We start from the raw sequence: 15530 nt of genomic DNA, 5'->3' as shown, positions 1-15530 counted from the left end.
TTCTGGCGTCAGTCAAAATCCATCGTTCGCAGAAAAAAACTTATCCGGCGGATTTGCCTGGCGGATCCGTTTTTTTTCCCATAGACTTGTATTAGCGACAGATTGTGACGGATGGCCTTCCGTTTCGTCCGTCGTGTGACGGATTAGTCATAAAATTGCTGTCCGTCGGCTGGAAAAAACGTCCATAGGAACGTTTTTTTGTCTGCGTCGAATAGACGGACGGTGATAGATCCGTCGCCTGGTAGAATGGACGCCTATGGGCAACGGATCCGTCCCCGTCCGTCACATGACGGAATCCGTTCAAGAATTCTGTTTTTTTAAGCTGAGCATGCCCGGAAGAATTTCCATTCATTAAATTTAACCCCAAAACCCGTTCTAGCACAGAAAATATATTCTCATTCTCTCTCTCTCTCCTTTCCAGAGTTCTGTTCCTTTAAATTTCATACAGTAGCTTCTGCAACAGATCCGTCAAACAAACGAATCAGGTGCTTCAGTTTTTTGCAATCTGCAAAGGATCCGTTTTTTAACACTTTGACGGATTTTGACTGATTCCAAAGAAACAGGCCTTATCTGACCCTGATGTGTCTGAGCAGTGCGGTAGATTTTGCTCAAGTGGCTTCCTCAGTGGATCAACAGGTTATGGAAGGATTCAGAGAGAAGTGACAGATGTTTTACAGAATTTATTGCAGTGAATTGTAAGTGCCAGCCACTGAGAACAAACTTCTCTACATGAGGGGCGAGTACCAGACCTTCTGCAGTCAGGGGCTTAAATGCTCTGTGCAGCTGTGCAAATAAGAGTGTGCAAGTCCTGGTGCAAAGAGATTTCAATAGTAGCATGCTGTCCAGCTCGCGAACAAAAATGGCAAGACTATTACCACAACTGGAGAACCGATGCCGAGAAGTGGCAGAAGCAGGTGTGGAGCAGAGCTGGGTGATGCACTGTGGGGGGCATTGCTGGAGGGACCAGGGCAGGTAAAAGATGTTGGGGGCTGAAAACAAGACTCTGCTGTTAAGACCTATAGGTTCTGTACGGGAAGACGACATAGAGGCTGTGCAAGAAAACCGTGGACTTCGGGCAAAGGGTGGTCACAGGATCGACCACTGCAACACTGTGCAATCCTTGCCACCAACTGAGATCAGAGCAGTGTCGTTGTGCAGAAAGCTGACGCGGGTAACGTGGCTGCTGTGACCGCTGTACTTGTAACTCGGGGCCTGAAAAGAGACGCACAGGACATTAGTGAGCAGCCCCACCTCGAGATCAGCCCCTTATTCATCCTAGAACATCACCTGTTACACAGATTATCTCCAGGTCTGAGACACCAGGCCTTTATGGGGGCACAAATTTAGTAAATGGTTTCTCATTATATTACTATTACCAAACAGGGAAGGGGTGAAGGTGCTGCATCATTCCTACATCACCTCCCATGAATCCCCTTATATGATGTAGGCACATCTGTCACATCACATTCATATGTCTTACCCGGGGCACCACGCAGGGATAATTGTACAGACGAACCCCTCCGAAATCATCCCCGGTGGCCACCAGTTTTCTGTCATGTGACTTTATCACTGCATTAATGTCAGTTCCATCTGCTCCGTCTGGCCAGATGCCTAGAAAATACAAATGAGAAAAAAAGTCTACATCAGTCAGTCAGTGCAACACACGGCCAGAGGGATCGGGATTTCAAGACAAATGTGGTGTCAATTAACCCCTTTACCCCCAAGGGTGGTTTGCACGTTCATGACCGGGCCAATTTTTACACTTCTGACCACTGTCCCTTTATGAGGTAATAACTCTGGAACGCTTCCATGGATCCCGGTGATTCTGACATTGTTTTCTCGTGACATATTGTACCTCATGTTAGTGGTAAAATTTCATTGATATAACTTGCGTTTATTTGGGGGGGGGGGGGGGGGGGGGAGAAGGAAAAAAAAAAAAAAAAAAAAAAAAGGAAATTAACCCCTTAGTTGCTGCTGTCAAAAGTGACTACATCAGAAAAATGGTTTAAAGATTGTGGGGGCTATAATCTAATTGACACACCGAGATTATGATTGTGTGGTCCTGATGTTTACCATAGCAGTTCATGGCCAAATAGCGGCCTTAGGCTATGTGCACACGCTGCGGTTTTTGCTGCGGTTTTGGCTGCAGCAGTTCTGCAGACAGTGTACAGTAACATGTTATCCTATGGGATTTACATTCTGCTGTGCACATGCTGCGGATTTTTAACTGCGGAAAAGCTGCGGTTTTAAATCCGCAGAAACAATTGACATGTCAATTCTTTCTGCGGATTCTGCTGCGGTTTGCCACCTATTCCATTGTCCAGGTGGCAAACCGCAGGGCAAAACCGCAGGTATTTTACCTGCGGTTTTACCTGCGGTTCTGCAGATAAAAACCCGTAGGTGAATCTGCAGTGTGTGCACATAGCCTTAGAGTCTGCCGGCTACAGCGGTCAGTTCAGAAGTTAGCGACATTTAGGTGGTAAACAAACACTTTTTCATTCCGGCTATACCACTTTGCATTAATTCCTGAAAATCACCTGAAGGGTTAATAAACTACCTGACAGAAGTTTTCAGTATGTCAAGGGGTGCTGTTTTTAAAATGGTATCACCTTTGGGGTTTTCCAATATACAGCACCCCCAAAGTCACTTCAAACCTGGATAGGTCCCTCAAAAAATAAATTCTGTAACTTTCCTTGAAAAAAATGAAAAATTACTGCTACATTTTTAAACCACCTAAAAGCCTAACAAAATAAATTAGCATTTTTAAAATGGTGCTGATGTAAGGCAGACATGCGGGAAATGTTATTTATTATTGTTTTTGTGTGGCATGACTATCTGGATTAAACGGATAATCATTCAAAGTTTGAAAATTGCAATTTTTTTTACATTTTTGTAAAGTTTCTGATATTTTTTTATAAATAAAACACAAAACATATCAACCTAAATTTACCATTATCATAAATTATCATGTGCCACGTAAAAAAACAATCTAAAAATCAATGGGATTTGTTGAAGCGTTCCAGAGATACCACATAAAGTGATATTGGTCAGAATTTTAAAAATTGGCTCCGTCACTAAGGGGTTAAATCACAGAGATATGGCACACAAAAAACTTAAACATTTCCCACATGTTTATTTTACATCAGCACAATTTTGGAACCAAAATATTTTTTCTTGTTAGGAAGTTATAAGGGTTAAAGTTGACCAGCGATTTCTCATTTTTACAACACCATTTTATTTTTAGGGTCCACATCACATTTGAAGTCACTTTGAGGGGTCTATATGATAGAAAATACCCAAAAGTAACACCATTTTAAAAACTGCACCCCTCAAGGTGCTCAAAAATCACATTCAAGAAGTTTATTAACCCTTCAGGTGCTTCACAGGAATTTTTTGAATGTTTGAAAAAAGTTAAAATGTTCATTTTTTTTTTTTTTTACAAAAAAATTACTTCAGAACCAATTTTTTTTATTTTACCAAGGGTAGCAGGAGAAATTGGACTGCAAAAGTTATTTTGCAATTTGTCCTGAGTACGCTGATACCTGATATGTGGGGGGGAACCACTGTTTCGGCGCATGGCAGAGCTCAGAAGGGAAGGAGCGCCGTTTGACTTTTTCAATGCAAAATTGGCTGGAATTCAGATCGGACGCCATGTCACGTTTGGAGAGCCCCTGATGTGCCTATACAGTGGAAACCCTCACAAGTGACCCCATTTTGGTAACTAGACCCCCAAAGAAACATATCTAGATATGTGGTGAGAACTTTGAACCCCCAAGGGATTCACAGAAGTTTATAACGTACAGCCGTACAATTAAAAAATCATATTTATTCAATAAAAATGATCTTTCCACCCCCAATTTTTATTTTCCCAAGGGACCCCAAAAGTAATTGTGCAATTTGTCTTGAGTACGCTGATACCCCATATGTGGGGGTAAACGACTATTTGGGCGCATGGCAGAGCTCGGAAGGGAAGCAGCGCCATTTGACTTTTTTTGCTGTAATTGAGATCGGACGCCATGTCGCATTTGGAAAGCCCCTGATGTGCCAAAACAGTGGAAATACCCCACAAATCACACCATTTTGGAAACGAGACCCCCCAAGGAACTTATCTAGATGTATGGTGAGAACTTTGAACCCCCAAGTACTTCACAGAAGTTTACAACTCACAGGCGTGAAAATAAAAAAATCTTATTTTTTCCACAAACATGACCTTTTAGTCCCCAATTTTTTTGGAGAAATAGGACCCCAAAAGTTGTTGTCCAATTTGTCCTGAGTACGCAGATACTCCATATGTGGGAAAAAACTACTGTATGGGCACGGCTTGGAAGGGAAGTAGTGACGTTTTGGAATGCAGACTTTGATGGAATAGTCTGCGGGTGTCATGTCGCGTTTGGAGAGCCTCTGATGTGGCCTAAGCTGTTGAAACACCCCACAAGTGACCCCATTTTGGAAACTAGACCCCCCAAGGAACTTATCTAGATGTGTGGTGAGCACTTTGGACCCCTAAGGGCTTCACAGAAGTTTATAACGTAGAGTCATAAAAATAAAATAATATTTTTTTTTCTACAAAAATGATATTTTTGCCCCCAATTTTTTATTTTCTCAAGGGTAACAGGAGAAATTGGACCCCAAAAGTTGTTGTGCAATTTGTCCTGAGTAGGCTGATACCCCATATGTGGGAGTAAACCACTGTTTGGGCGCATGGCAGAGCTTGGAAAGGAAGGAGCACCATTTGACTTTTTCAAGGCAGAATTGGCTGGAATTGAGATCAGACGCCATGTTGCATTTGGAGAGCACCTGATGTGCCTAAACAGTGGAAACCCCCCAATTCTAACTCCAAACCTAACCCCAACACCCCTAGCTAGCTCTAGCTCTAAAAATGGAAATAAAAAAAAAAGTATTTATTTTATTATTTTTCCCTACCTAAGGGGGTGATAACGGGGGGTTTGATTTACTATTTATGGCGGTTTTTATGTTTGCCAGCTGTCGCTCACTAAAAGACGCTTTTTATTGTAAAAATAGTTTTTGCATCACCACATTTTGAAAGCTATAATTTTTCCATATTTTGACCTACCGAGTCATGTGAGGTCTTATTTTTTGCGGGACGAGTTGACGTTTTTATTGGTACCATTTTCGGGCACGTGACTTTTTTTTTTTTTTTTAATCGCTTTTTATTCCGATTTTTGGGACGCAGAATTAACAAAAACCAGCATTTCATGAATTTCTTTTGGGGGGTGCGTTTACACCATTCCGCGTGCGGTAAAATTGATAAAGCCGTTTTATTCTTCAGGTCAGTACGATTACAACGATACCTCATTTAGGTCATTTTTTCATGTTTTGGCGCTTTTATGCAATGAAAACAATTTTATATAAAAAAATAATTATTTTTGCATCGCTTTATTCTGCGAGCTATAACTTATTTTTTCACTGATGATGTTTTCAGCGGTACCATGGTTATTTATATATCTTTTTGATAGTGCGTTATTGCACTTTTTGTTCGACGGTATGATTGTTTTTTGCTTTGTTTTTTTATTTTTTAAGGGGTTCACTAAAGGGGTTAACTAGTGGGACAGTTTTATACGGCAGGTCGTTACGGACGCGGCGATACCAAATGTGTACTTTTATTGTTTTTTTTAATCTCCAAAAAATGAATTTATTAGGGAATATTTTTTTTTTCTTAATTCATTTAGCGATTTTTTATAAATTATTTTTACACTTTTTTTTTTTTTTTTTTTAACTTAATTATATTGTCCCGCGGGGGGATCACTAATATGTCAGATCGCTGGTCTGACAGTTTGGACAGCACTCGATCTGACAGGCGCTGCTGCAGGCTTCCTCAGCCCTGCTCTCTCTGCAGGTATTGAGGAAGCCGCCTCCCTGCAGGCCCCCGTGGCCATATTGGATCCGGGGGCCTGCAGGGAAGGAGGCCCCCAGAGCAGCGCTGCATATTGCGCTGCTCTAGGGGTCTCAGGGAAGCACAGAGGGAGCCCCCTCCCTGCCGATGCTTCCCTAAACCCCCGGTACACTGCGATCATGTTTGGCGCCCCCCCCGCCGGGAGCAAAGCTGATCGCTGAGACGTACTAACCCGTCCCCGGTCTTAGGGGCCCGGGTACCATGGACCGGATAGTACGTCTGATGTCAGAAAGGGGTTAAAAAAAAAAATTGTAATATGGCTACATTATTGTGAATGGAGAAAAAGATGCTCTATAGGCAGGGGAAGAAAAAAAAAAAAGTGCGACCCTTTAGTGCACGTTCACACATTTGTTTTACTTAAATTTCATAACTAGCACAATGTCTACACCAACAATCCATTACTTTTTTCTGATTTGTTATGAACAGATTTTTTTTTTTTTAAATCATTATTCTCAGTCATCTGTGTATAACATGGCGCCTTTCAGGATTATCTTACTGGATGAGAAGAATAATGTGATATAATGAGCTTTATATATGCTGAATCTGGAGGTTAGTCACATGTTGTAGGAAGCTGCGTGCCGCATCAGATGTAACGACCACCACTTATAGGTACTCACCCAGCACATGGAAGCTCAGCGTGCAGGATGCTTTCTCCCACTCCACGTTACGTACACTCTCTGCGCTGACAATTTGCTTCCCAGATTCTGGGTCCCCTGGGTGGAAGGAGAAGTCATGTATCAATATATACATCGACTGCGATGCTGCAGCTGTGGACAGGTGAGAGGTGCAGTTTGTGTGTTTTGTTTTGTATGTACGTGTGTGTTGTGTGTGTATAGAGATGAGTGATGGTTTGTGTGTGTGTGCGTGCATGCGTAGCGCTGTGGGGGAATGTGTAGAGGGGTGAATGGTGTTGTGTGTCTGTGTGTGTAGGTGGAAGAGAAGACAATGATGGGGGTGATGGGGAGAAGGCAATGATGGGGTGGTGGAGGAGAAAGCAATGATGGGGGTGGTGGGGAAAGAGCAATGATGATGGTGGTGGTGGGGGAGAATGCAATGATGGTGGTGGTGGAAAGGGCAATAATGGGGGTGGTGGGGGAGGAGGAAATGATGGAGGTGGTGGAATGGGCAATGATGGGGTGGCAGGGGAGAAAGCAATGATAGTGGTTGGGGACAAGGCAATGATGGAGTTGGTGAAGAGGACAATGATGGGGTGGGGGAAGGAGGACAATGATGGGTGTGGGGGATTGGGATGGGAGGAAGAGGGACTTATGGATTTAGGAAGGTGGGGGAAGACATTATTATCGCTTATGTCTAACACAGTCCCTTAGTATAGTGTACCCACTAATTCTATATAACACCATCCTTAGTTACATAGTTTCCTCTTTTATCATGTATAACACTGTTTCTTTTTACATACCATCCTCTCTAGTTATATATGGTGCCGTCCCTTATTATATAGCTTCCTCTGCTGTTATGTACAGTACTGTCTCTTACATAGTGTATTCTTGTTAATTTTGTTATTCACAGTGCCATCTTTTATTACATAGTCCCCTCTCTTTTTAGATATAAAATGACTGCTGATGGAGGAGCCGGTGACCAGACTACCAGTCCATCAAGCTCCTCTATTAGAAAGGAAGCTTTCCCATGCTCCATCAGCCATCATTGCATTATACAGATAACAAGACAGGATGGTATGTAATAAACAGGGCCCTATATAATCCAATATGTAAGGGACAGTACTGTACATGACGAGAGGGCACTGTAAAAGGGACAGCAATATATATAATATAGGAGACTATGTAATATATACATGTATGTGTGTGGCTATACTATATCTCTCTTTGTCGCCAAGGGGGCCCCAAGCTGTCAGTGTCCGCCCCTGCATCGGACGTAAGATTTTTGAAGATGAGGAGCATTAATTAGTCACTGATCCTACACATCGCATCCAATCATACATCCCTGATTGATTCTGCAGAACTCGGACTACGACCCGTCTGCGGGAAACAAGATCTTAATGCACAAGCTGAACAAGATTTTACTCACAATAGAGGATTTCGTAGTCACCACTGTTTGTCATGAAGCTGGAACTATCGGATGCCCAGTCCAGGTGTGTGATGTAGCTGGAGTGACCCTGGGGGGTGAAGAACAAGGTAGCGGTCATTTATAAACCAAGTACGGGCATGGTCTACACAACTGCAGGTGCACTCACCGAACACTTTCCCACCCGTCTATACTCTCGTCCCTCTTCAGCCACTTCATATAGGTAGATAAAGTTGTCATGTGATCCAACTGCCAAATATTGTCCGTCTGCGGGATATGGAGTCGGTAAAGTACTGAGATACAGACAGAAAGAAGCAGACGTGCAGGACACAGGATGGGAACCTTACCAGGACTGTAGCTGATGGCACTGATCTGTTCACCCGCATCTGAAAAAGTTGTGACTATGACGTGTGATTGAGTGTCTAATACCAGGAACCTGGGAGGAAGAAAAGACAAGATTGAGCGGTCCGAGTCCAATCCATATATGCAGAGGGCAGGACCGCCACTCAAGGTATCTTAACATATACACCAACTGCAGGCTTATGCTGTGGAGGGACTGTCTAGATGATGCTGGAGAAGAGCACAGCTCGGTGACCAGAAGTTTTCAGCTCAATGCATACTAGTAATAAACTCAGTATCTACATCTAAAGGAGAGAGCAAAAATGACTGCCGCTCAGAACTTAAACTTAGTGGCCAAACTGAGTAATGAGAATTACCAGCTATGGAAGTGTCCAGAGATGACTGCTACACAGATACTATAGATAGAAATCAGGAATAGAAGAAAGCCAGACAAATTATTATAAGCTTAATAGAATAGGATGAGCAACTGATCCACAAACGCTACTGAAGGCACGTGGGATGACTTACAAAAGTTGCATGGAAGATTTAGTCTAAACAGCAAGTTATTTCTGCTAATAAAACTGTACAAAATGAGACTGCAAAGAAAAGGATATGCAGGAGTACAAAAATGCAATGACAGAAATGATCATTCAAGTGAGATCAGTGGGTGAGGCTATAAAAGCCAGGCAACAGTCATATTGTTATGCAGTTTACTTGACAAATCCAATGCGTTAAGAGACAAGTCCAGAGTCTGAGCCGACACTAAATTTCCAAAGACCAAGCTAGAAGGTGAATACCAGACAAAAAAAGGAATAGTGCAGCTCTCCACACATTGCATTTTTGCTGACTTTTTGTCCCCCAAAAGAAAAAAAAAAAAAAGTTTGGTACCGTGTTTGCCAGTTGAAAAAAAGAATGCTTTCAGTGGGAAAAACAAGATAATCTTGTAGTTATGATACCTTTTAATATAAAATACATGATGTTACAAGGCAAACTTTCGGGACTTCTTGGGTCCCTTCCTCAGGCATGGTATAACAAAGTTTCTGAAGAAACAAATGTATGCACAAATAAAAAAGCATGGTATAATAAATGAACATTTACCGTATATACTCGTGTATAAGCCAAGTTTTTCAGCACATTTTTTCGTGCTGAAAACGCCCCTCCTCGGCTTATACACTAGTCAATTGTCCCGGCAGAGGGAAGGGGGAGCAGCGAGTCACAGAGGTAGGAGCTGGCGGATGCTGCTGTAACTGTGTCCGCTGTTAAAAGAGAAATGAATATTCACTGTGCTGGCAGTGAATATTCATTTCTCAGCAACAGCGCACAGTGACAGACGCAGCTTCCAGCACACATCCTACTTACCTTCCCTGCGCACCCTCACTGCATCTTGTTCGTTCCGGCACTAGCAGCTCTTCCGGCCGAGCGATCACGAGGCCCTGTTCATTAAGGTAATGAATATTCACGCCTCTCCTGTTGTGAATTCTCTTTCTGGGCTCCCTCTGGTGGTTACTGAAGGTAGTGGAGCTGGTCATATTGACAGAGGTGTTGCGAGTTCTCTTTGTGGGCTCCCTCTGGTGGTTACTGGAGGTAGTGGAGCTGGTCAGATGGACAGAGGCTTGCCACCTGATAATGATGACGACGATTGGAGATCTGGGGTTTCTGACTGGTGTATTTAAGACAGCTGACTTCCTTCAATCCCTGCTGGTGATTTTCTTCCTGTGCCTTCTGAGGTCTGAGGTCTCCTGCTCTGTTCCTGCATGGTTCAGCTAAGTGGTTCATTTGCTAATCTTTTTGCATTTGATCTGGTTTTGTCTATCTCTGCTTTGTGCGGGTCAGCTTGCTCCTGCTGGGGCTGTGCTGGATCACCACCCATAAGTTACTGCTTGTGTCAGTTTGTTCTGTCTCCTGTTATATTGGTCTCTTTTTGCTTTGCTTTCAGTATATACCAGAGTGCTGATATAGTGGGGGCGAAGTCGTGTGACTTCAGTGTTTTTTTGTGCATCAGACGTGTTGGATTTTTCAGGGTGTTTTGCGTGATTGCAAACAGTGTCTTTCCATTCCTGTCCTGTCTAGTCAGTTTGGGCCCCATCATTTGCTGAGTCTATTTTTCTGCCTGCGTTTGTGTTTTCATCTTGTCTCACCGACAATATATGTTTGGGGGCTATCTATTCCTTTGGGGTCTGCTCCGGGGCAGTTTAGATTTCACCTTTCTTGCTTTAGGCTGAGTTAGCTCTCCGGCTGTGCCGAGGCGTCTAGGGCATCGTAGGTACGCTCCACGGCTACATCTAGTTGTGTGGATAGGATCAGGGGTCTGCAATCCGCTTAGTTACCAACCTCTCTGGTGGCTTAGCCTGGTCCTGCCATCCTCCTCGGTTACCCATTCATAACACTCTCCACTCCCATAGGGAGTTTTTTCGGAGCTCCCCGGACGCACCTCCCTAATCCAACATGACATTGTCACGGAGCCACAGGCCAAAGTCCAACTAAAGCCATATCGGGTGCCTGAGGCCCGGCGACAAGCCATCTCGGAAGAGGTCAAAACTATGCTACAGTTAGGGGTCATAGAAGAGTCCCAAAGTGAGTGGGCCAGCCCAATAGTCCTAATACCCAAGCCTGATAGGTCTCTAAGATTCTGTAATGATTTTAGAAAACTTAATGACATTTCAAAGTTTGACGCCTACCCTATGCCTTGGGTTGATGAGTTGATAGAGTGATTTGGGCAGGCACGGTATTTTACAACTCTGGACCTTACAAAAGGTTATTGGTAGGTACCCCTAACAGAGTCGGCGAAGAAAAAACAGGATTTTTAGTTGCTTACCGTAAAATCTGTTTCTCGGAGCCTTCATTGGGGGACACAGGAACCATGGGTGTATGCTGCTGCCACTAGGAGGCTGACACTATGCAAATAAGAAAGTTAGCGCCTCCTCCGCAGTATACACCCCACCGACTGGCGCTCAATTAGTTAGTGAGAAAGCAGTAGGAGAAGCAATAGAATATAAAGTAAACCAACAATTCAACTAGAACTATATTACATAGAACAAAGTACAGAAGTTGAAAACATGGGAGGGTGCTGTGTCCCCCAATGAAAGCTCCGAGAAACAGATTTTACGGTAAGCAACTAAAAATCCTGTTTTCTCTATCGCTTCATTGGGGGACACAATGTTATAATAATTGTAATAAAGTCCTTTCGTGTGTGTGTGTGTGTATATATATATACATATATATATATATATATATATATATATATATATATATACATATACACACACACACACACACACACACACATATACACAGTGCCTACAAGTAGTATTCAACCCCCTGCAGATTTAGCAGGTTTGATAAGATGCAAATAAGTTAGAGCCTTCAAACTTCACACAAGAGCAGGATTTATTAACAGATGCATAAATCTTACAAACCAAAAAGTTATGTTGCTCAGTTAAATTTTAATAAATTTTAAAACATACAAGTGTGGGTCAATTATTATTCAACCCCTAGGTTTAATATTTTGTGGAATAACCCTTGCTTGCAATTACAGCTAATAATCGTCTTTTATAAGACCTGATCATGCCGGCACAGGTCTCTGGAGTTATCTTGGCCCACTCCTCCATGCAGATCTTCTCCAAGTTATCTAGGTTCTTTGGGTGTCTCATGTGGACTTTAATCTTGAGCTCCTTCCACAAGTTTTCAATTGGGTTAAGGTCAGGAGACTGACTAGGCCACTCCAACACCTTGATTTTTTGCCTCTTGAACCAGGCCTTGGTTTTCTTGGCTGTGTGCTTTGGGTCGTTGTCTTGTTGGAAGATGAAATGACGACCCATCTTAAGATCCTTGATGGAGGAGTGGAGGTTCTTGGCCAAAATCTCCAGGTAGGCCGTGCTATCCATCTTCCCATGGATGCGGACCAGATGGCCAGGCCCCTTGGCTGAGAAACAGCCCCACAGCATGATGCTGCCACCACCATGCTTGACTGTAGGGATGGTATTCTTGGGGTCGTATGCAGTGCCATCCAGTCTCCAAACGTCACGTGTGTGGTTGGCACCAAAGATCTCGATCTTGGTCTCATCAGACCAGAGAACCTTGAACCAGTCTGTCTCAGAGTCCTCCAAGTGATCATGAGCAAACTGTAGACGAGCCTTGACATGACGCTTTGAAAGTAAAGGTACCCTACGGGCTCGTCTGGAACGGAGACCATTGCGGTGGAATACGTTAATTATGGTATTGACTGAAACCAATGTCCCCACTGCCATGAGATCTTCCCGGAGCTCCTTCCTTGTTGTCCTTGGGTTCGCCTTGACTCTTCGGACAAGCCTGGCCTCGGCACGGGAGGAAACTTTCAAAGGCTGTCCAGGCCGTGGAAGGCTAACAGTAGTTCCATAAGCCTTCCACTTCCGGATGATGCTCCCAACAGTGGAGACAGGTAGGCTCAACTCCTTGGAAAGGGTTTTGTACCCCTTGCCAGCCTTGTGACCCTCCACGATCTTGTCTCTGATGGCCTTGGAATGCTCCTTTGTCTTTCCCATGTTGACCATGTATGAGTGCTGTTCACAAGTTTGGGGAGGGTCTTAAATAGTCAGAAAAGGCTGGAAAAAAGAGATAATTAATCCAAACATGTGAAGCTCATTGTTCTTTGTGCCTGAAATACTTCTTAATACTTTAGGGGAACCAAACAGAATTCTGGTGGTTTGAGGGGTTGAATAATAAATGACCCTCTGAATAAACTTTTCACAATTTAAAAAAAAATTAAACAAAGAAATAACATTCTTTTTTGCTGCAGTGCATTTCACACTTCCAGGCTGATCTACAGTCCAAATGTCACAATGCCAAGTTAATTCCGAATGTGTAAACCTGCTAAATCTGCAGGGGGTTGAATACTACTTGTAGGCACTGTATTATATATATATATATATATATATATATATATATATATATATATATATATATTATATTATATTATATACACACACACATACATACACACACATGATTGCATATATGCCATTATTATACTTAGACAAACTCTTTTCAGCTGATGTAATACATGGGTGTAATGCTTAGGTTGCTATCCTTATCTAATGTACAAAAATAAAAAGTCATACCTTTACTTCTCTGGTAACGTAGATAAGGATTGCTAACAGCTAAGCATATTGTATGTACTATTTTTGCAAACGAAGTATGTTTCAACACCCTCCTCTTTTATTATTTAAACTCTAAGAATATGTATTGAGGCAGACAGAGGACTGCTCACATCTGGTGTGACCGTCATTCTCTCTCCATGCATGCATGACCAAATAAGCCGGATTACTTACCGGTAATGCTCTTTTAATGAGTCCACGACAGCACCCGCTGGAGGTATCGGATCCGCCCATTTGGAACAGGAAACCCTACAGGAAAGATAAAAGGGGCGGTCCGCCTTTCCTCCTCAGTTTTACGTTTCAGAGTACCAGAAGGACCGCCAAGGATTAGGCAATGTTCTGTTATTTTAACATCTTTCTTATCCATTATTTGGTTAATATACTTTAACTATTGATATCTTTAGGGAGGGAAGTGAGCGGGTGCTGTCGTGGACTCATTAAAAGAGCATTACCGGTAAGTAATCCGGCTTTTTACTCTTCGCCACGACAGCACCCACTGGAGAGATTCCAGAGACCATCACCTGGGTGGGGCCACCGTGCCAAGGATAGTCCTGCCAAAGCTTAAGTCAGAGGTGGATGAAAGATCAAGTCTGTAGTGCTTATAGAAGGTAGAAGGGGATGACCAAACTGCCGCCTTACATATAGTTTCAATCGGAACATCTCCCTTTTCCGCCCAAGAGGTTGCCATTGCTCTGGTGGAATGCGCCCTGATGTTCCCTGGAGGATCTTCGTTTTTTGCGGAGTAGGCTAAACGAATGGCCTCTCTGATCCACCGGGAAATGGTGCTCTTCGTGACTCCATACCCCTTCTTACAGCCCTGAAATGAAACAAATAGGGCCCTGCTCTGCCTCCAACTGTTGGACCTCTCAATACATTTTAGGACAGTTCTTTTGACGTCCAGAGTATGGAACTTCTGCTCTTCCGGAGTAGAGGGATTTTTATAGAAGGTTGGGAGGAGTATCTCCTGAGATCTATGGTATTTTGTTGCCACTTTTGGCAGGTAGGCAGGGTCTGGTTTTAATACTAATCTGTCTTGGTATTCTTGGAAAAAAGGTGGATCTATTGACAAGGCCTGAATATCACCCACTCTTCTAGCTGAGGTCAGTGATACTAAGAGGGCCATTTTAAGTGCTAAGTATTTGAAGGGTATTGTGTCGATCGGCTCAAAGGGGTCTACCGTTAGGGCGTCTAAGACCAGATTTAGATCCCATGTAGGGACGGAGGGTATGTGGATTGGAGTTATTCGTTCACATGCTGTAATAAAACGAGTTATCCACTTGTTGCCTGCTATATTATGGCCATATAGTGCTCCTAATGCCGATATTTGTACTCTCAGTGTATTTACTGCTAAGCCTAAGTCTTTCCCCTTCTGCAGAAATTCCAAGATTGGGATTATCGGAACTTCTGTTGTATGAGGTACTGTATGGAATTGAAGAAATTTTTTCCATATTCTAGTGTAAATTTGGGTTGTGGACTGTTTTCTACTTTGTAGTAGTGTAGTAATTAAGGACTCCGAGAATCCTCTTGTCCTCAATAACTGCCTCTCAAATTCCACGCCGTCAAGTGCAAGCTGAGCACTTGAGGGTGGAAAAAGGGGCCTTGGGAGAGTAGATTGGCAGTCGGAAGGACCCAAGGATCTGTTATCGACATAATCTGCAGCCACGAAAACCACGGTCTTTTTGGCCAGAACGGTGCTATTAAGATTATTCTTGCTTTGTCGTCTCTGATCTTCCGAATTACTTGAGGTAGGAGGATCAATGGAGGGAACGCATACGCTAGGTTGAAATTCCATGGAACTAGAAAGGCGTCCAGTATGTTTGGGTGATCTGACGGAGATAGGGAGGCAAAAGTTTTTATCTGCCTGTTCTCTCTTGTGGCGAAAAGATCCACCTCGGGTTGTCCCCATGCGGCTACTATGTCCCTGAAGACCTTCCGATTGAGGCACCACTCTCCTTGTCGTAGAGTGTGACGGCTTAGGAAGTCTGCCTTTTGATTGCTCTCGCCTCTTATATGAAGGGCCGAGAGGGACAAAAAATAGTTTTCTGCTAAGTTTAAAATTCTTGCCGCTGAAGACATCAGAGTCTCTGATCGAGTTCCTCCTTGTC

General features: G+C 43.2%; 1 protein-coding gene across 5 annotated transcripts in view; it reads right to left on the bottom strand.

Annotated features, from left to right (window-relative positions):
- Nucleotides 1–665: 665 nt before the first annotated feature.
- The window catches only part of EML2 (EMAP like 2), a 53554-nt gene continuing 38689 nt past the window's right edge, over nt 666–15530 (bottom strand). For all 5 annotated transcript variants that reach the window (XM_073561198.1, XM_073561199.1, XM_073561200.1 and 2 more), the window contains 6 exons: nt 8302–8390; nt 8124–8221; nt 7958–8045; nt 6532–6627; nt 1481–1611; nt 666–1212 (listed from right to left, as the gene is read on the bottom strand). In XM_073561198.1, coding sequence (XP_073417299.1) covers nt 1087–1212; nt 1481–1611; nt 6532–6627; nt 7958–8045; nt 8124–8221; nt 8302–8390 — 628 coding nt within the window. In that variant the 3' untranslated portion in view covers nt 666–1086. The remainder of the gene's footprint in view (nt 1213–1480; nt 1612–6531; nt 6628–7957; nt 8046–8123; nt 8222–8301; nt 8391–15530) is intronic.

Source organism: Dendrobates tinctorius, unplaced genomic scaffold (assembly GCF_039654945.1).
Source record: "Dendrobates tinctorius isolate UK_male_01 unplaced genomic scaffold, ASM3965494v1 ptg000315l, whole genome shotgun sequence".
Lineage (NCBI taxonomy): Eukaryota > Metazoa > Chordata > Amphibia > Anura > Dendrobatidae > Dendrobates > Dendrobates tinctorius.
The sequence above is the reverse complement of the archived record's forward strand: the minus strand, read 5'-3'. Positions and strand labels throughout refer to the sequence as shown.